Source organism: Dipodomys ordii, unplaced genomic scaffold (genome assembly GCF_000151885.1).
Source record: "Dipodomys ordii isolate 6190 unplaced genomic scaffold, Dord_2.0 Scaffold166, whole genome shotgun sequence".
In the NCBI taxonomy this organism is placed as follows: Eukaryota; Metazoa; Chordata; class Mammalia; order Rodentia; family Heteromyidae; genus Dipodomys; species Dipodomys ordii.
The window spans coordinates 848,968-868,793 of record NW_012267382.1 but is presented as its reverse complement, the minus strand read 5'-3'; the positions used below and the strand labels follow the sequence as shown (position 1 = coordinate 868,793).

The window sequence follows — 19,826 nt, the reverse complement described above, 5'->3', positions numbered from 1 at the left end:
CTGGAAGTGGCGCTGTAGCTCAAGTGGTAGAGCGCTTGCCTTGAGCTGAAGAGCTGAGGGACAGTGCCCAGGCCCAGAGTTCAAGCCCCACGACCAACCAAAAAAAAAAAAAAAATTACAAAAAGGTAAAGCAGGGCTGGGAAGTTGGCTCAGTGGTAGAGCGCTTGTCTCGCATGAATGAGGCCCTGGGTACTATTCCTCAGCACCACATAAGCAGAAAAAGCCGGAAGTGGCGCTGTGGCTCAAGTGTTAGGACACTAGCCTTGAGCTGACGAGCTGAGGGACAGTGCCCAGGCCCAGAGTTCAGGCCCCACGACCAGCAAAAAAAAAAAGGAAGATAAAGGCAAAGCAGTCTGATGTCATTGCTTTAGCACAGCTGGGTAAAGCCATGGACAGAGATGAAGCCTCAGCCAGACAGGTGTAAGACAGCTGGAATCTGGCTCTTGGACTTCCCAGTCTCTGGAATCCTCTGGTGCAAGTGACTATGAGTGCCGACCCCAGGTGGGACTGCCAAGTTCATCTGGCCACGTGCTGGGAAAGGCGCCTGAAAGCCAACAAGTCCTCCTGAAATACCCGACGTTAGTGGTTAAAGAGTGAGGACCTGAGCGCTGTGCTAGGGAGACAGGAACTAAAGCAATCGCTCCTCCCTTTATGGATGACGCACACCTTTACGCAGAGAATACTGCACATCAGAAGCTACAAAGACGTCACAAGAAGATTATAGCTGAGAGAGGAGAGAAAAATAATATATAGAGGAAGCTAGGTAACAACTCTCCAGCCTTTCAAAATGAAAGAAAAAGGATGAATACAGCCTACTAAGTCTTTGAGCATGCCAGTTATGAACCAGTGTGCTACACCACAGGAGCACGAGAGCCCAGCCTCACACTGGAGGAGGAGGAAAGTGTGGCTAGAAATGAAGAGGAGGAAGACCACGGCAGCACTAGCAAGAACTTGCAGGCAGGAGCCAGATGGCGCAAGCTTGTAACTTACCCTTCGAGAGGCTAAGTCAGGAGGACAGAGTTTGAGGCCAGCCTGGACGCACAAGGAGAGACACTGTCTCAAAATAAAAATGGAAAGGAGGCCAGGCCAGGCCAGGCCATCTCAGGAGCTACATTTAAAGGACTTGTTTCACTATGTCATGTTGCATCTCTACAGAAAAGCCATACAAGATTTTTTTCAATTTCTACATTACACTTATTCTAACAGTTTTATCAAACTGGTATTAGGAAGAAATGGCAAGCATTTACTTTGATACGAAAAGCTTCAAAATATAGGAAAATGGCCAAGAAACTGTATATAGAAATACACTTAATAATGGTATATAATTATTAATGATCTTGAGGGGAAGAGCATTATCAAAATGAACCATGTATACTAGGTGTGGATCTTCAGCTGTTATCTTAGAGCTTTTATCTTTTTTCTAAGAGTACTGGTACTGAAAAACTTAGAACATAAAACATAGTTTATCAACCATTTATGACATCCGAATCTGTAGCAGAATGTTTTAAATATGTGTTGAGTATTTTAAAGCATTTTATAGTTTATAATATGAAATAATATATAAAACTTCATTTGTCCACCAAACAAACTCAGGCTAGCGTCTTTACTACATGTGGATATGTTCCAATCCAGAGGCTCATTTTTTTGTGTTTTTTTTTTTTTTGTTTCTGTGTTGCTTCTGGGGCTTGAACTCCGGGCCTGGGTGCTGTCCCTGAGCTTTTGTGCTCAAAGCCAGCACTCTACCACCTAAAGCATAGCTCCATTTCTAGCTTTTTGGTGGTTCACTGGAGCAAAGAGTCTCACCAATTTTCCTACCCAAGCTGGCTTCAAACCATTAGCCTCAGATCTCCGGCTCCTAAGTAGCTTAGGATTAAAGATCGGAGCCACCCAGTGAGGTTCAGGGCTTGTTGCTTTAAACTGAGAAGTTTCATTGTATATTCAAGATCATGGGCTTGTATGTACCTTCATTTATAAAACATCTGTAACATGACCCTACGTTTTAAAATATTTGGTAGTGCTTTACTGCTTAAGCAAAGGAATGAGTGCAGTGTGCTCTGATCTCTTGAGACAACTGCATGTGGTTGATAACCCAAATTAGAGCATTCAGTCGTGTTTAAAGGCACAGCGCATGGGCATTAGCACACTGGCATCTTGCAACCATCCCACCACCCACCTCCAGAACTTTCTCATCTTCTCAACTGAAGGTGTCCCCACTAAACACTGATTCTTCAGCCCCTGGCACCATCCTACTCTTCGTGGGGTGCCCTGGGGGCCTGAGAGTGGAATGACGCAGTGCTCTTCGTGGGGTGCCCTGGGGACCTGTGAGTGGAATGACGCAGTGCTCTTCATGGGGTGCCCTGGGGGCCTGTGAGTGGAATGTTGTGAGTGGAATGACGCAGTGTTCTTCATGGGGTGCCCTGGGGGCCTGTGAGTGGAATGCTGTGAGTGGAATGATGCAGCACTCTTCGTGGGGTACCCTGGGGGTCTGTGAGTAGAATGATGCAGTGCTCTTCATGGGGTGCTCTGGGGGTCTGTGAGTGGAATGACGCAGTGCCCTGGGGACCTGTGAGTGGAATGCTGTGAGTGGAATGATGCAGCGCTCTCCGTGGGGTGCCCTGGGGGCCTGTGAGTGGAATGATGCAGCGCTCTCCGTGGGGTGCCCTGGGGGCCTGTGAGTGGAATGATGCAGCGCTCTCCGTGGGGTGCCCTGGGGGCCTGTGAGTGGAATGATGCAGCGCTCTCCGTGGGGTGCTCTGGGGGCCTGTGAGTGGAATGATGCAGTGCTCTTCGTGGGGTGCCCTGGGGGCCTGTGAGTGGAATGATGCAGCGCTCTCCGTGGGGTGCCCTGGGGGCCTGTGAGTGGAATGACGCAGCGCTCTTCATGGGGTGCCCTGGGGGCCTGTGAGTGGAATGACGCAGTGCTCTGGGGGTCTGTGAGTGGAATGATGCAGTGCTCTCCGTGGGGTGCCCTGGGGGCCTGTGAGTGGAATGATGCAGTGCTCTTCGTGGGGTGCCCTGGGGGCCTGTGAGTGGAATGATGCAGCACTCTCCGTGGGGTGCTCTGGGGGCCTGTGAGTGGAATGATGCAGCGCTCTCCGTGGGGTGCTCTGGGGGCCTGTGAGTGGAATGATGCAGTGCTCTTCGTGGGGTGCTCTGGGGGCCTGTGAGTGGAATGATGCAGTGCTCTCCGTGGGGTGCCCTGGGGGCCTGTGAGTGGAATGACGCAGTGCTTTGCCCTTTGAGTCTGGCTATCTCCCTAATGCCACCCCCACTGTAGGTTCTGTCAGCATCTCCAACCCCGGTGCACGTCTGTCATGTTGTTCGTGCTTTCAGCCTTTCCCTCCTCATTTGGCTGCTTTCCTTGCTGTGCCTACCCCACAAGTGAGACTGTGGATCCTATCTTCAAGTCTACGGGACCTCACCCTGACCCCACTGCAGGCCCGCCAGCTCACAGCTCCGGGAGCAACGTGCACGATGCCACCTTTCCGCGCTTGTCTGTGTGACACGGCCGTCCTCGCCTGTGAGGCAGCAGCTTTTTGTAGTTTGGGTTTGTGTTCCCTAACAACCAGCGAAGAATATCTTCTGGTATGTTTCCTGATCATTTGCTCATCTTCTTTGGAAAAGTGTTTAAGCCATTTTATAAAGTAGGCTGTTCATTTTCCAGTGGGTGTATAAAGGAGCATCTTACACATTCTGGATATAAATGCTCTGTCAGTGTATGACTTGTAAACATTTTTCATAATTCTCCCACTCTCTTTTCATTTGTTTCAGGTTTTGGGGTTTTGTTTGTTTTTGGGGGGCCAGTTGTGGGGCTTGAACTCTGGGCCTGGGTGCTGTCCCTGAGCTTTTCAAGTTCAAGGCAAGAGCTTTACCACTCAAGCCACAGCTCCACTTCTGGTTTTCTGGTGGTTAACTGGAGATAAGAGTCTCACAGATGTTACTGCCTTGGACTGGCTTTGAACCACGATCTCAGATCTCAGCCTCCTGAGTAGCTAGGATTATAGGCATGAGCCACCAGAGCCTGGATGTTTGTTTGCCTTTAAGACAGGGTTTCACCATATGACAGAAGCTGGCCTAGAACTTGCAATCCTCCTGCTTCAGCTTCCCAAATGCCAGGATTATTACAAGCATGGACAACCATTCCACACCAGTAGTTTTCCCATAGTTTGTAGACATTTTTATTAAGAAATTAAAACACATACCTAAGTTCTGCCGAAATTCAGACTTAAGTCCAATTTGAAGCAGCTGGTTTTCAAACAACACACCATTATTTTTACAAACAAACCTAGGAGAAAAGGACAGAATGTATGTCACTCAAATTGCCCATTTGAAATACAAGGATTTGTTTTGGAAAACAGTTTAAAGTACATGAGATCTTAGCTGGAGACATAGCTCTAGCAGTAGAGCTCCTGCCCTAGCAAACACAAGGCCCTGAATTCAAACCCCACTGTTGCCAACAACGTAAAAAATAAAGGAGAAAATACCCAAGACCAGAACACCTCTGTGGCTGGAAGACAGGAGAGAACAAAGAAACAGCGAGATCTCACTGAGAGGGACACAGAGACTGAGTGGCGGCAGCAGGACTCCTCGGCAGCAGCCCCCAGGAGAGGGAGATGTCACTCATCATGACAGAGGCAAGGCCAGGGTGAGGAGGCTGGCAGCAGAGGGTGCACCTGTGGCCCATGCTGTGCCTGAGAAACAGTCCCCCATGGCAGACGCCTGGAAGTTTCCACCTGCACCTGCACCTGCACAGACTCCATGATCAAGTTACTCTCTTCCAGAGACCACAGCAGCAGCAGACTTCCCTGGGTCTGCAAACCTGAGACATGCAGTCAGAATGTTGTATGGGGCCTCAGCAAGGGCCTCAGGGGCTCAGCTGGTCCCACTCAACCTGCTGTGCCCACAGGAAGCAGAGGCAGCAGCCCTCCCCCCACACACACACACACAAACACATGACTATAACTCAGCAGGTGTCTACGCAGCTCTGGCCACAGTAAGAAGTCTCAAGCCAAGTACTGCCTATTCAACTGCAGCCCAACCTTCACAACACTGCTGAGAGTATATGCAAGCACATGTAGTCGGGAGTTGCTCACAACAGCTGTCCTGCAGCTGGGAGCAGCGGCAACCAATCTGCTGCCTGAGGGAGAGCAGGGGCGGCTCCTCCATGCCCATTCAAGGTGCTAGAGCCAACACCATCCACGGGCCCACATACTTGGTTCTAGACAAAGTCACCTTAAACTCAAGAATGCCAAACTGTCACCCACAAGACTGCAGAGAAGCCCCTGGTGCCCTCATCTGTTTGCTGGTTGCTTTCCAAAGGGTCTGCACCTTGACCTTGCAAGGTAGGGACAAAGAGAATCCATGTTAGAATGGTACAAAGTTCAGCCTCCTGCAGGCACGCTGTGCCCCGCAACCCACTCCTGTTCCATCCTGTGCCACAGGCCAAACAATGACCTTAGGGGTCCCCAGGCAAAGCTACAATAAACACCAGCACAGGCTGCAGTCCCAAAGAACTAGGCCTAGTGCCCCAACAGCCAGGTTAACAGGAGTAGGGCCAGCCAGGGTACCAGACCTACAGAGTGGCCTCTGGAGACCTGGGGGGGGGGGGGGGCGGCGGCGGCAGCAGAAGCCTCAGGCCACCGACAACACCACCCACTCGCTCTCCTCCACCACCCTGCTCCCAACAGAACAGCAGCTGCTCTGGGTCACCTGGGATACTACAAACGCTACCGTGTGAGCCCAGTTAACCAGCAACTGGCAGCCCTCAGCCCACCACAAGCAGCTTCTCAAAACCCCGACAGTGAGATAACACCACAGCAAGGCCAAGACCACTCACTGGAGCCCTCAGTCACCATGCAGCCCTCAGCCAAGACAGGAGAGTTAGAGGCTTCCCCTCCCCAGCCCAGCCGGGAGGTGGCTTCCCCAGCCCAGCCCAGCCCAGCCAGGTGGCTCCCCAGCCCAGCCCAGCCCAGCCCAGGTCAGAACAGGCAGTGGCTTCCCCCTTAGCAGCTATGGACCTGGGTTTTCTGTGGTGCCTTCAAATCCCAAACTCAGCAGTTCTAAAGTGCTAAGAATCTGTTTTTCAGCCAGAGAAGCAACTTTTACCAAGACCACATTCTAAACCCATCTTCCCTAAAAGAAATCAGTGTGCAAAATGAACACAAGGAAATAAAAATATCTAAAACAACAAGTCCCACTAACATCTCCAAGAGAAAGGACCAAGGACCACTGCGGAAGCTCCCTCATCTATACTCAGGACAGAACCCAGGCCACCACTGTGAAGGTGCAGGAGCTTCGCATCACCTGCACACTGACACAGCAGAACCAAGACAGTACCGAGGGAATCTGCTGCAGCAAAAGGAAAGAGCAGGTGCTGGGAGAGAAGTCTGACAGCTCCCTTTTGAAAACGGGAGACGGCGGGGAGGAAGGAACTGAACAAGGGGCGTACACAGGAATCCAGGCACAGACACCTTAGAGTCAGGAGGACAGAGCCAGCGGCAGGACCCTCTGAGCTTGGCCAGCAGGAACTGGGCAGGAAGTCATCGGCAGAGTCCAATGGAATAGCTCCTCCAAACAACTAATGGACTGCTTAACAAAAGAGGCACGGGTGGGCAGGGCCTGGGAGGTGGGGGGACACCAATGGAGCAGGAAAGGTGCACAAATGCAGTCACATATTCAATATACATATGTAAAAACTGAACTAAGCCACTTGAGGATAAGGACGGGAAAGGAGAGCTGGGGGAGGACCATCAAAGTCGTGGCACAGATCAACCCTTTCACAACCCTTATATCATCATCATCATCACAGCATGTATCTAGAAGGCAAACACAGGCACAGTGAAGACTTCAAAACACCAGACGAGTGGACAGCAGAAAGGAAAAGAAAAAGCGTCAGAATCATTGATGAAGCACCCTAACAACAAGGAACAAAGGAGACAACATAATTACATCCTCAGGTACAAGCAAGGCAGACCACGTGGTCTACCATCCCACACAGCACCCAACACCAACCACCTCCATCAAGCAGTGACCAGACCCAGCTCTGCACAGCTGACCCTGGCCAGTCTTTGGGACCGAGGGAACCTGGCTACCTGGCAAAGTTGTCTTCTGAGCCTGGAGCAAGTGGTGCGACCGCAGAAGCTGAGTCTGAAAACACGTCCACCAGCAGCCCGCCACCACCAGCGGAGGCAGGGGGCACGGCAGGAGCCGGGGGAGCGGCCCCCAGACCCAGCAAGTCTGCCGACGGAGAAGGCGTGGACTGGAAAAGAAGGAAGGAGAGGGTCAGCCGTGCATCTGGAACATGAGCAAACGCCTCTGAGCCCACCCCTCCCCCACATCCACTCGAGGACCAGTGAGCAGCAGCACGTGAGGCAGACAGCCTCTGGTCAGATGCAAACACACCTCAACTCAAGAGTCACGCTGAGATAATCACAAGATTCACAATTCAATCTCAACTTCACACCACTAGCAAACAGCCTGTATTTTTCCACAAATATCTGAATAAGAAAAATCTGAAAATATATTCGCCATCAATGAAAATCAAACTCTAGTCCCGGAGAAGTCTGTAAGATAAAATAACCAGCAAAAGAAAAACCAGGCTAGAGGCATGGCTCAAGTGGCAGAGCACCAACCGAGCAGGCAAGCCCAGCAAGCGCAAGGCCCTACGTTCAAACAGTAGTACCTCTAACAAAAGGTTAAGAAGCCCATGCTGCCAGGTGTGATAACACAGACCCATAACCTAGCTACTGGAGAAGCAGAGATCAGGACTGCAGCTGAAGACCAGAGGCAGAGGGAGAGGCCCGCTCAACAAACAAGTGGGGCATGGTGGTACAGGGCTGAACTCCCAGCAAGGCAGCAAAGGTAAGAGGACAGCAGTCCACGGCTGGCTCCAGGCAGAAGCACAAAACCCTGTTCAAAAAGACAACTAAAATAAAAAAGGGTTGGGTGTATGGCTCAGGTGGGAGGCCTTGAGTTCCAAGAGAGGGGCAGGGGTGGTGGCAAGAAAGCCATAATACTGTCAAGTGTCCAAAAGATAAACTAAATGAAGGTGACATCCTTAGTGCAATCACCATCTTAGTTATTAAAAGAAAACTTTTATGAATTTTCAGACCTGGGCAAAAACGTAAGCGCCACTGAGGCCTCTACAGCATCGCACAGGATGAAGATGCCGCGCGGCTGAGCTCACACCTCTACTGCTGAGCTGAGCTCACACCTCTACTGCTGAGCTGGCCTCACACCTCTACTGCTGAGCTGGCCTCACACCTCTACTGCTGAGCTGAGCTCACACCTCTACTGCTGAGCTGAGCTCACACCTCTACTGCTGAGCCAGCACAGTGGCTGGCCTCACACCTCTACTGCTGAGCTGGCCTCACACCTCTACTGCTGAGCTGGCCTCACACCTCTACTGCTGAGCTGAGCTCACACCTCTACTGCTGAGCTGAGCTCACACCTCTACTGCTGAGCCAGCACAGTGGCTGGCCTCACACCTCTACTGCTGAGCCGAGCTCACACCTCTACTGCTGAGCCGAGCTCACACCTCTACTGCTGAGCCGAGCTCACACCTCTTCACACCTCTACTGTTGAGCCAGCACAGTGGCTGGCCTCACACCTCTACTGCTGAGCCGAGCTCCCACCTCTACTGCTGAGCCGAGCTCACACCTCTACTGCTGACTACTGCTGAGCTGGCCTCACACCTCTACTGCTGACTCGGCCTCACACCTCTACTGCTGAGCTGAGCTCACACCTCTACTGCTGAGCTGGCCTCACACCTCTACTGCTGAGCTGAGCTCACACCTCTACTGCTGAGCTGAGCTCACACCTCTACTGCTGACTCGGCCTCACACCTCTACTGCTGAGCTGACCTCACACCTCTACTGCTGAGGTGGCCACTGGGGCCGGAGCCCGGGCTCAGAGCTCGGCTCTGCTCAGCCAGCACAGTGGGGCCCAGAGCCCAGGCTCACCACAAAGCTGAAGGCAAGCACCCTCACACGGTCCACAAAGACTACTCACAGTTCGTGAGCAAAGCCCAGACATAAGAGACATCCTGCCTTGAGCAACTTCCAAAAATACTCCTGGACATCAGCAGAACAAGAAACAGAGCTTTCTGAACCTAAATCCTAAGGCTCTTTTACATTAAGACAATGTGTGTTTTGCTCAATCTGAACTGATCTTTCCAAGAATCCAACTCTCCCCTTCCCCGTGGACACGGCAAGCCACAGGGCCTGCGCGTGGGGCCAGGCCTCCCACCTCTGCCAGCAGAGCGTGCTGAGCACATGGGGACAGGAATGTCAGCACAGACAGCCACACCCCCCTTGGTACTGTGTTCTGTACAAGTACACGTGACAGCATGTGATGTCACGTCAAGATACATGAGGCACTCCAGAGCATCTACTGTGCAGGGGTGGGGGTGGGGAGACTGAGAGCCCTCAGGTCTTCAAGGCCCATGGCAGGTGAGGCAAACCTGGCAGGACACAGCTGTAGTGTCCTGAAAGGGGCCTGAGAAAGCCAAGGACAGGCTGGACTCCTGGACCCCTGTGTACTGCACACTTCCCTCCAAGGAGCCGTGACTCAAGAAAAAGGGAGCGAGCCTCACAAGAGTGTGTGGCACCTGTGGCCACCTGCAGTGACAGCCAGATGCGAGGCTCCAGGAGCTCAGCAGCCGAAGACCCAGGGCGGCCAGAGTTGGGATTACCCAACAGCTGCAGCAAGGGGAGACACATTCCCCACCTACTCAGACGACCGACACCAGCTCCTGGAAAGTCTTCAAATGGCTTTTGTCCTATTAAGCCAGATACACAAACTGCAGTTACACAAGCCACAGAAGCAAGGCCCTGGCTGGAGAAGCCATTAGGCCTCCCTGGGTTTGGGGAGACCTTCCCACAGCACACCCTTGTGTGACTGAACACTCAAGCTACGCATCGCCCTCCAACAGGAACAATGGCAAGAAGTAAATTAAAAGCTTCTTGTACACAAGCTCAGGTCAGGCCAGCCTCTGAGAGCCGGCTGGCCACCAGGGAAATGGGCAGTTACCAGGTAAGCCTACAGCCTGGGGACCACAGGCAACTGTGCCACAGGCCCCTCCCGAGCTCACCCACCAGGAGAGACCTGTGCAAAGAAAACAACAAGTGGTCTAGTGTCTACTATCACCCTGTTCTTAAATACAAGAGTTTGGCCAATGTCATTCCAGACAGACAGACAGTCGTGAAGCCCAGACACTTGATGCTACTGGGAGCAGCCCCGCTCCTTCTTCCCCACCCCCCTGGAGGCGGTCTCCCTCTGGACCCGGTCTGGCCTCTCTGACACCCTAGTTTTCAGGAAGATGGGACTCCAGACACTGGCAGTGCTCAACATCCACCTGCCAGGCCCCGTGCAGTCAGGAAGGACGTGCACAGCCTACAGGTGGGAAAACTGCTGAACTGACCCTGGGAAGGCATCAAGAACCGGTCTTATCTAGATGCTGTTCCCAGGGGCAGCCCTCATCACATCCTGAGAGCCTGCTGAGCCTCAATGCCGGTGTGTCAGCCTGTCCCTGCTTGTAGAAAGCTGAGCCCCGGACATGGCGGTCATACTGTACCGTTCCTGGCCAATGTGGAAGTGCAAAACCCAGTACGAGCCAGACAGAGACCAAGGACAACAGTTACAGTGGCTCCCAAGGACCCTGTCTGTGCTTCAAGGAAGCACAGGAATGCCCAGCACCGTAAGGAAACACATCATGGTTCCCAAAGCACTTCCTAGTAACCTGCCGTTGCTACCAGCCAGCCTCCTGCCTACACAGCTTGTTAGACATCAGCTCATTTGCCTACACCTGTGGCCTCAGCTAGACCCAGCTGCTGCCCATTCCCTGGCACGGGCTCTAAAAGATGAGCCACAGCCCCACCCGCCCCCACCAGTGGGAAGCCTAAGCTAGCACAGCACAAACACCCACACGTGCACTCTCTCCAGAAGCCCGTGCCACCTCACCCGTCCACCCCAGCTACAGCCCTCCAGGGCTTGGGCTGGTGACTTCTTCACTGGAGTGTCAGTCACCTGGAAGAGCAGGAGGCGGGACAGGAAGCCCATATCTGGTGCCTGGTACCAGTCCCGAGGGACAAGTGCACAGATAAAGGGTCCCAGCTCTACAGAGGAAGCGCCAGCAGAGGCTGAGCATAACCCATGAACTACTTGTGCACCAAGAGAAAGACCACACCTGGACAGAAAACACACACTTCTCACTGACCCCAAATTAACTAGTCATTAAATTTAAGCGGTCATAAGTCACCACAAAGGCAGAAGAAGGCAGAGTGGTGCAGCAGGAAAGTCTTGAGGAAGGAAGTGCAGGACCGGAAGGGGCACAGTTGCTAACAAACCTGAGCTGAGGGAAAAAAGGACAGAAGCTACCTGAGGAGACTTCAGGCCAGCGTGACTATGAGGGGTGGGGGAGTCTCATTTGTAGATTGCAGGAGTTCTTCACCAAGCAGTCAAAAACAATCCAGTAAAACAAAAGCTTGTAAGTTCCTACACATGTATGCAGCTCAGGTGATACAGCTAAGTACAATCAATCCCATATTGTCATCAGTTGTGTTGAAACTGTATGATCTGCTGAGTGTTTCCCAGCCTTAATTCTGGGAAAACATACTTCCTAAAAAGCAAATCGTGCCCAAAAAAGCAGGGCAAAAGGTAATGTGTTTAACTGAAGGGATAAAGTGAACACATTACATTGTTGAAAAGCAAAACATCTTTCAGTAGATGCTGAGCAGCACCGTGGGGAAAAAAAGAACACACACCCACAGTGCACCACCGAACTCTCCATCTGTACATACTGTTTTTCTACAGCAGTGGGAACTGTACCCCAGCAGACACCCAAAGTCGATGACAGGACTCACCACAGGCCAGCACTCCCGGCCTGAGGGCCGAGCCACCGGCAGACAGCTCACAAGGAGGCCCCAGGGAGGGACAGCAGGGCTCAGACATAAACATACTCTTGGCAAGCAAGCCACCAAGACGTAGCCTATCACCTGTCCCTATCACCGCAGCAGCATGGCTGCGGAGGCAAAGCTCCCGAGCATTTCCCCCTCCCTTTTTTTTTTCTTTACTTGTGCCAGTAGCAGGGCTTAAACACTAGGCATTGTGCTCTCAATCGGATTTTTACTCACAGATGGCAATCTACCACTTGAGACACATCTCTTCTTCTGCCCTTTTGTTGACTAATTGGAGATAAGGCTCTTGGACTTTTCTGCTTGGGATGGCTTTCAACCTCAGTTCTCAGATCTCAGCACAGGCATGAGCCACTGGTGCCCGGCTCCCCACAGCCCCCACTCTCCTAGGGAGCAGAGAGCCGTTCATAGGACATAGCCGCTACGAAAAGCAACAATGCCATGGCAGCAAATACTGCGTCTCAGAAAACACAAACGCAGCCCTCAAAACAGTATTTTCTATCCACTAAACACCAAAGGTCCCATTTTCATCTATGTGAATAATCTCATCACGTCACACAAAGGAGAAATTTGTTCTACTCCAACTCACTACAGAAACCCTCCAAGATTTAGCAAGGCCAAGTCCATTCTAAAGCAACAAGGAGCACTCAAGAAACAAATGGTACAGCCTCCAAACCAATCACCACAGACAGAATCGGGCTGGGCTGGCCTCGAGAAGCTGGTGTCACAAAGACGCAATCAGCCGCCCACAGCCTCCTGAGACAAGAGGCCTAGGAAGGCCTGGGTGCGGGAGCGCAGACCCTAGGAAGAGGCAGACACCAAACTCCTGACTCGTGCCGAGTAAACAAAACTTCTCTCCAACTGGACATGCTTTGCAATCACCAGCTCAGAGCGTGGGAACTGGTGGAGCTGGGGGCCCGGTAGCAAGGACCCACCACAGCACTGGTACTGGCCGGGGCGGGCTCGGGGCCCCCGTTCACATCGATGCTCCGGTCCCGCTTGGTCTCTTCCAGGTCAGTCACCGTGCTTGGGCCCTTCTTCTTCTTGAGCTTGGCCAGGATGGAGGACTCACGCTCCGGGAAGGGAGGCATTTCCTCCAGGACAGTTGCCTATTGCAAAGAACAAAAGGTCAGAGCTGGACCAAGCCCCAGTGCCCATCACCGACCTAGAGGCTGCAGTGCCAACAAGCCCAGCCAGGCGGTTCACACCAGAATATCAGTGCTGGCCACAGTGCTCAGCCGCAGGTACTCCACGGCCCGCTGCTGCAGCTCCACATCTGCATTCTTCAGCTGGCTGTCACTGCGCAGCACATCCTGGATGGTGGCCTTCACTTCCGGAAAAAGGTTCACGAACTTGATGTAGGTAGACAGCAGGAGTGCCCGGGTAGGGACGCTGCACAGGTGGAACTTGGAGTGAAGCAGGTTGAACTGGATCAGAGGACTTGGGGGGGACAGAGAGCACAGGTGAGGACCGGTTACCTCACCCTCCTGCACCCTGCAGCCTAGCACCCACAGAAGCTCCCCATGGGCACACGTCCATCTGTCTGACGCCAGATGCCAGCTGGGGTGGGGACAGGACAGCCAGTGCAGAGTGCCCTGCGCTGCTTCCTCATATCTCTTACCTAGAGCGTGGGTCCCCAGCTATCAAGTTTCCAAACTCGCCCAGGATGTAGCCGCCTACTTTGACCAGGTTCTCGTGGCATGCTGGAGCCTGCAGAGCCTGGAAAACCATGGATACCATGAGCCAGGGCCCGGAGAAGCACTGCAGCAAAGGATCTAGAGACGGGCTCGGCGTAATGATGAGCCAAAGCCAGGCCTGCATGGCCTACGTGGGGGCTTCTCCGGAGCTCAAGACTACTAAGTGCCCCTCGTGCCCGAGCCCCTCCGCAGAGCAGCCCGAGCAAGGTCAGCAGCGGCTCCCCAAAGGCTCCCTGGGAACAGCCAGACCCCTTCCCATCCCCTCACACACAGGCAGATTCAAGGGCAGCCCCAGGCAGCGATTTCAGGAAGCTCTTCAAGAGCCGGTGTCTCACCCAGGATGCAGTTTGGAAATTAGGGCGAGAGGAAAGTGGTGGTGGATGTGGGGCAGTGGAAGGAAAGGATTCCAAAGAACAGCTGAGGGGACCAGCGGAGACTCCCACGTTCACCTGAGCTTGGCACAGGGCCGGAGAGGACACCCACCCTCCTGCGCTGGAGACCCAGGCTGTACCTCAAACACTGTCTTGGCGGCATAGCCCTGCACATCGTCACGATTGATGACAATCTGAATCACGCGATACCACACCTCTTCGCTCACGTAGTCTCCAGCAATGCGAATCAGGTTCAGGATGGTGTCCACATACCAGGTGTAGTCCACGGCGTATTTCTCAGCCAAGATGGCGACTTTCAGCACCTATAGGGTGGACAGGCTGGTCAAGGCAGGTGCCACACAAGCTATCAGCAACACCAAGGACCAGCCAGCGTCAAAGACCATGAGAGGCTTCAAAAGGACCTAAAACTTGAGGTGTGTGAGAAGATTCACCAGATCTCAGAGGGTGGGGAGTGGCCGGCTTGAACAAAGGAAGCCAGTGGACCTCCAAGGACAGATGCAATGACCAAGCCCGGGGTTCGAAAGGCTGCACAGCTACATCCAGGCCGCCACTCTGCTCCTCACGACCACCCCACTGAAGTCCGTCCTGCACCGCGTCCCCCAGCCACAACCAGCCGCTGCCAGCCACAGCCAGAGCTCCTTTTCCCTAGCAGGTCTTCTTCATCGTCCACCCTCCTCAGCCCCACAGGTCCCCCTTTTCTTCATGGGAAACCCACCTGATCACCACCCTATCCTGCCCCCAAAGAGCCACCAGGCTTATACCCACAGAGACAGCTACTGCTAGGCAGCTCTGCCCCACCTCCACACTGGGCTCAACTCCAGGTCTCCTTCTGGCACTGCCCAAGAGTGTCCGCTGGCACCACCACATGCTCCTCAAGTAGCTGACTGTCACACACAACCCTGCCACTCTCCCTGCTATCCTCTCCCAGGCACTCCAGGCAGAATGGGCTCCCAGAGCCCCAGCCTAGAGCCTGGACTGGATGTCTACTTGCTCTACCACCTCTCGCCCTTACACGGACCCCATGACACCCTTAGAACATCTTCAAAACACATGGCCTAGGCTGGGAAAGCAGATCAGTGATGAAGCATTTGCCTAGCATGCCTAAGGTCCTTGTTCCATCCCTACCTCCTAGTATCTAGAAAAAGCTAGAACTGCTGGACTTGCAGCCCAACGCTGACCATGCAGCCATTTGCTCAGCCACAATCCCAGCTACTCTCAGCCCCGGGACGGGAGCTCCCATAAGGTGGGAGCTCAGGAAGTCTGTGAGGCCCCAGAACATGGGGTCAGCCTCCGCAGGTGTCACCCCGTGCACATGCAGACCAGTGTTCAGCCCTCCATCTGCCTCCCAGGGCGGAGGCTCCCCGCAGGCCCCAAAGCAGCACTTGTGCAGAGACAGAGGGACACGTGACTAAGGCTAGCAGGACCGTCACTCACCACACAAAAAGACACTGAGTGGATTCCAGTCCTCCACACACAGACGTGCTGACCGTGCTCCGCTGTGTGCTGGGCACACCCAGAGCAGCATGACTGCAGGCCCTAGGCCAGCCCTACCCAACTTGGGCCACACTGCCCAGGCTGAATCCGAAGCAGACCTTGGAGGAAGCTGGTGAGTCACTTAGTGACACCCAGACATGGCCCACCAGCCCTCCTCTACACAGAACACTCCCTCCCCACATCATCTCCTGCAGCTGGGTCTGGAACCTCCCCAGGTCCTAAGCAATGGAGGCCTGCTCTCCAGGGCAGAAGATGCCAAGGTCACTTGGCATGTCCTTGAGAGGGCTGTAGGGCCACGGCCTGCCATCTCTTCCTCTGCCTATCCATGATGTGAATTTTAACCCACCACACACTCCCCACACAACAGAGAAAGGATGAGCACATGCAGTCATTGTATTCAGTGTACCTTATGTAAAAAACTGAACTATGTATCTTGATAGTAGAGAGGGGAAGGGAAAATGGATGTGAACAATGGAAGATGCATTGTACTCATAACCTGACTTATGAAACTGTAACCTCTCTATACAACTGCTTAATAAAAAAATAGCGTAACAATTCTTGTCTACTACATCCTCATTCAGACCCCAGCAGCCAGATACTGAGAGGAGGAGAGGGGGAAGCCTGCTCGTGGGCGTCACATGTTCCAGCACTGAGAGGGAAATTGATGCAGAAAGGAACCTCTCATCAGTCCACTATAGACACCGGGAGGGCCGCCCAGACAGAACTGCCGAACACTGCTGAGACAGTCCCGCTGGCCTTTCATCCACAGCAGGCAAGGATTGGGGCTGAGAACTCACAATCTCCTCTCGGATGGAGTAGTCAGCCGTCTCCAGGTAGCTCAGCATCTCCGCCACAATCTGCTGGGCGTTGCTGCGGTCACACATGGCATAGAGCAGGTCCACGGCTCGCTGCCGCACACTCACATCCCGCTCCGTCTGGGAAGCAAAGCAGACCGTTAACCCCACACACAAGTACAGGCTGGAGGCACTCGCAGTCTAGAACAGTATGTGGCCCCCGTGGCCCCGCTTTCCCCAGTCCTGTCAGGCGGCCCCTCCTCTGCCCCACACCCACGTTAACCCCACATACAAGTACAGGCTGGAGGCACTCGCTGTCTAGAACAGTATGTGGCCCCCGTGGCCCCGCTTTCCTCAGCCCTGTGGGCAGCCCCTCCTCTGCCCCACACCACGCAGGGAGGGCCTCACTCACCATCTGTACCAGGGCCCAACACTGGCAGGTCAGAAGCCCTCTCCCTTGACTCACACCCCCTCTGCTCTCTGTACTTGGAACAAATGGTCTGGGCAACCTAGATTCACTGCCACTGTCCCACTGGCCAGCTTCTCTGAGGAATGTGCTCAGGGCCAAGTGGGTGGGTCACTGAAGTCTCTCTATTGTGTGGTCATAGTCTAGCACCTTCCGAATTATGTCACCAAGGAACTCCATACAAGGCGGGTCTTTGGACCCCACCCCAGTGGCATCAGAATAAGACCCTAGAAAAGCTTCACAGCACAGCAACACCTGAGAGCACAGGAAAGGTCCAGGCACCTAGCAGTGGTAGAAAATGGGGGGCCCGGTACAGGATAGAGGGCCTCCAGCAAGGGCCGGAGCAGAGTGAGACAAGGGTTGTCTCTGACACAGGGAAGAACTAGAAGACACACAATCAGGACCAGGAAGAACTTGGCCTCAAATTCACAGCAAACACTGAATGTAAGTTCCATGCCACACTCGGCGTCCCCAGACACTGCTCAAGACTAGGCCGAGTCAAGGGCTCTAGGTTCCCTCCTTACACACTTGTGCTAACAAGCAAAGCAAGAATGGGCAGATAGTGTGTGACACTAGCAAGATCACCTTGAGTGAGATTCACAGGTAAGCCCTGGAACACATACCTTGACTAGGCTCTTTCAACTCTGTAATTTTTTTTTCTTTTTTTGCCAGTCTTGGGACTTGAACTCAAGGCCTGGGCACATCCCTGAGCTTCTTTTTGCTCAAGGCCACAACCTGAGCCACAGTGCCACTTAGGGCTAAAGAGTGTCACAGACATTCCTGCCCCATCTGGCTTCAAACCTCAGATCTCAGCCTCCTGAGTAGCTAGGACTACAAGTGGGAGCCAACTTCACCCACCACAATTCTGGAATTGTAATCTTTGAAAAAAATATGAGGGGCTGGGAAGGTGGCTCAGTGGTAGAGCGCTTGCCTTGCATGCATGAGGCCCTGGGTTCAATTCCTCAGCACCATATAAGCAAAAAGAAAAAAGCCAGAAGTAGCGCTGTGGCTCAAGTGGTAGAGTGCTAGCCTTGAGCTGAAGAGCTGAGGGACAGCACCCAGGCCCAGAGTTCAGGACCCACAACCGGACCCAAAACTAAAAATCTGAGAAATACCAGGTGCCAGTGGCTCACACCTATAATCGTAACTACTCAGGAAGCTGAGATCTGAGGATCACGGTTCAAAGCCAGACCGAGCAGGAAAGCCTTTAAGACACTTATCTCCAATAAACCAGAAAACCAGAAGTGGCACTATGGCTTCAGTGGTAGAGTGCTCGCCCTGGGCTGAAGAACTGCGGGACAGCACCCAGGCCCAGTTCAAGACCCACGACTGACCAAAAAAAAATTTGAGAAGCAGCCAGGTGCTGCTGGCTGGCACCTGTAATCCTATCTACTCTGGAGGCCGAGATCTGAGGACCCTGGTTGGAAGCCAGATGGGACAGCAAAGTCATGAGACCCTTATCTCCAATTAACCACTCAAAAGCCAGAAGTGGTGCTGTGGCTCAAAGTGGTAAAGTACTGCTCTTGAGCAAAGGATCTCAGAGACAGCACCCAAGCCCTGAGTTCAAGCCCCAGGACTAACAAAAGAAGAAAAAAAACTGAGAAGCTAGGCACAATAGCTCTACCTGTAATCCTAGATATTTAGACAGCAGAGGCTGAAGTTGCGGTGAAAGGCTAGCCTGTGTAAAGAATACTAGAGAGGCTGTCTTAACCAGTGTCTTGGCACAGTGCGTATGCCTGTCATCTTAAGCTATGGGGAAAGCACAAGTAGGATGTTTGCAGTCCCAACCAGCCCAGGTATAAAGTGAGACCTGTTTAACCCCTCTGTACATCAGCTTTACAATAAAAATAAATTTTAAAAAAGGTAGGGCTGAGAAGGTGGCTCAGTGGTAGAGCGCTTGCCTTGCATACATGAGGCCCTGGGTTCGATTCCTCAGCACCACATAAGCAAAAAGAAAAAAGAAAGCCAGAAGTGGCGCTGTGGCTTAAGTGGTAGAGCGCTAGCTAGCCTTGAGCTGAAGAGCTGAGGGACAGCGCCCAGGCCCAGAGTTCAGGTCCCACAACCGGACCCCCAAAAAAGAAAAAGTAACCAATGCAGAAGGGGTGGTAGAGTCCCTCATGTGGCAGAGTGACTGCCTAGCAAGCACCAGGTACTGGAAAAATAAGCCTAGGGGCGTGGTTCAAGAGGTAGAAGACCTGCCTAGAAAGCATGAAGCCCTGAGTTCAAACCCCTCACTACCAAAAATAAAAAAAAAATTTTTTTGGATCGGTCGTGAGGCTTGAACTCTGGGCCTGGGCTCTGTCAGCTCTTCAGCTCAAAGCTAATGCTCCACTTGAGCCACAGTGCCCCTTCCAAAATAAAAAATTCTTGACAGTCAATTTTGCTTTACAAAGCGTGAGGTTTCCTGGAAGTAATAAATATTTCATCTTTCTACCAAAACCAGAACTTTACTGAAGAGTGCCACATGAGGCTGACACATAATGACATGCTCGGCCCCAAGGCCAGGACTGACTGGGGGGGGGGCAGGGTTGGTTACTGGGGTCTTACTGCAAGAACCAAGCAACGCGGCCTCGAGTGACACTAATCCACCCTCACTCCCAAAGGGGACCAGAGCCGGGCCATCTGCCGAGAGACAGGAGGCACCACGCTAATCTAGTGCTGGCGCACCTTGAGGGCGTTGATGACAGTCTCGATGTGGGTCTTGACAGCCTCGTGGGAGAACTCAGAGCTGGCCAGCGTGCACATGCTCTCCAGGGCCAGGTAGCGCAGGTTGGTCTCCCGGTGCTGAAGAAACTGGCCCAGCTGGTTGCAGGCGCGGACAAGCAGGTTTGGCTCACTACAAGATGAGGGGGACATGGTAAAAAGGGTCACGGTGAGGAGCCACGTGCTGAGGAGGGGGCACCTTGCACCTCTCTGCTGGAGATGGACACACCCATGTCCACAGCCCCAGAAGACCGCAAGCTCCATTCTAAGCAAAGCCAACAGTTCACACGAGCCCTGGCTCCCTCTGTGTAGGCAGACAAGAGAAATCACCCAGTAACAAGGAGGCTGGAGGCTGGAGGAGGTGCTAT

General features: G+C 53.1%; 1 protein-coding gene across 1 annotated transcript in view; it reads right to left on the bottom strand.

Moving 5' to 3' along the window:
* Ap2a2 (adaptor-related protein complex 2, alpha 2 subunit) overlaps positions 1–19,826 on the bottom strand; it is a 47,900-nt gene that overhangs the window by 6,227 nt on the left and 21,847 nt on the right. The window contains exons 8-15 of the mRNA XM_013033365.1: positions 19,423–19,591; positions 16,293–16,430; positions 14,121–14,303; positions 13,534–13,631; positions 13,121–13,352; positions 12,848–13,021; positions 7,092–7,258; positions 4,203–4,285 (exon numbers count right to left, since the gene is read on the bottom strand). Coding sequence (XP_012888819.1) covers positions 4,203–4,285; positions 7,092–7,258; positions 12,848–13,021; positions 13,121–13,352; positions 13,534–13,631; positions 14,121–14,303; positions 16,293–16,430; positions 19,423–19,591 — 1,244 coding nt within the window. The remainder of the gene's footprint in view (positions 1–4,202; positions 4,286–7,091; positions 7,259–12,847; positions 13,022–13,120; positions 13,353–13,533; positions 13,632–14,120; positions 14,304–16,292; positions 16,431–19,422; positions 19,592–19,826) is intronic.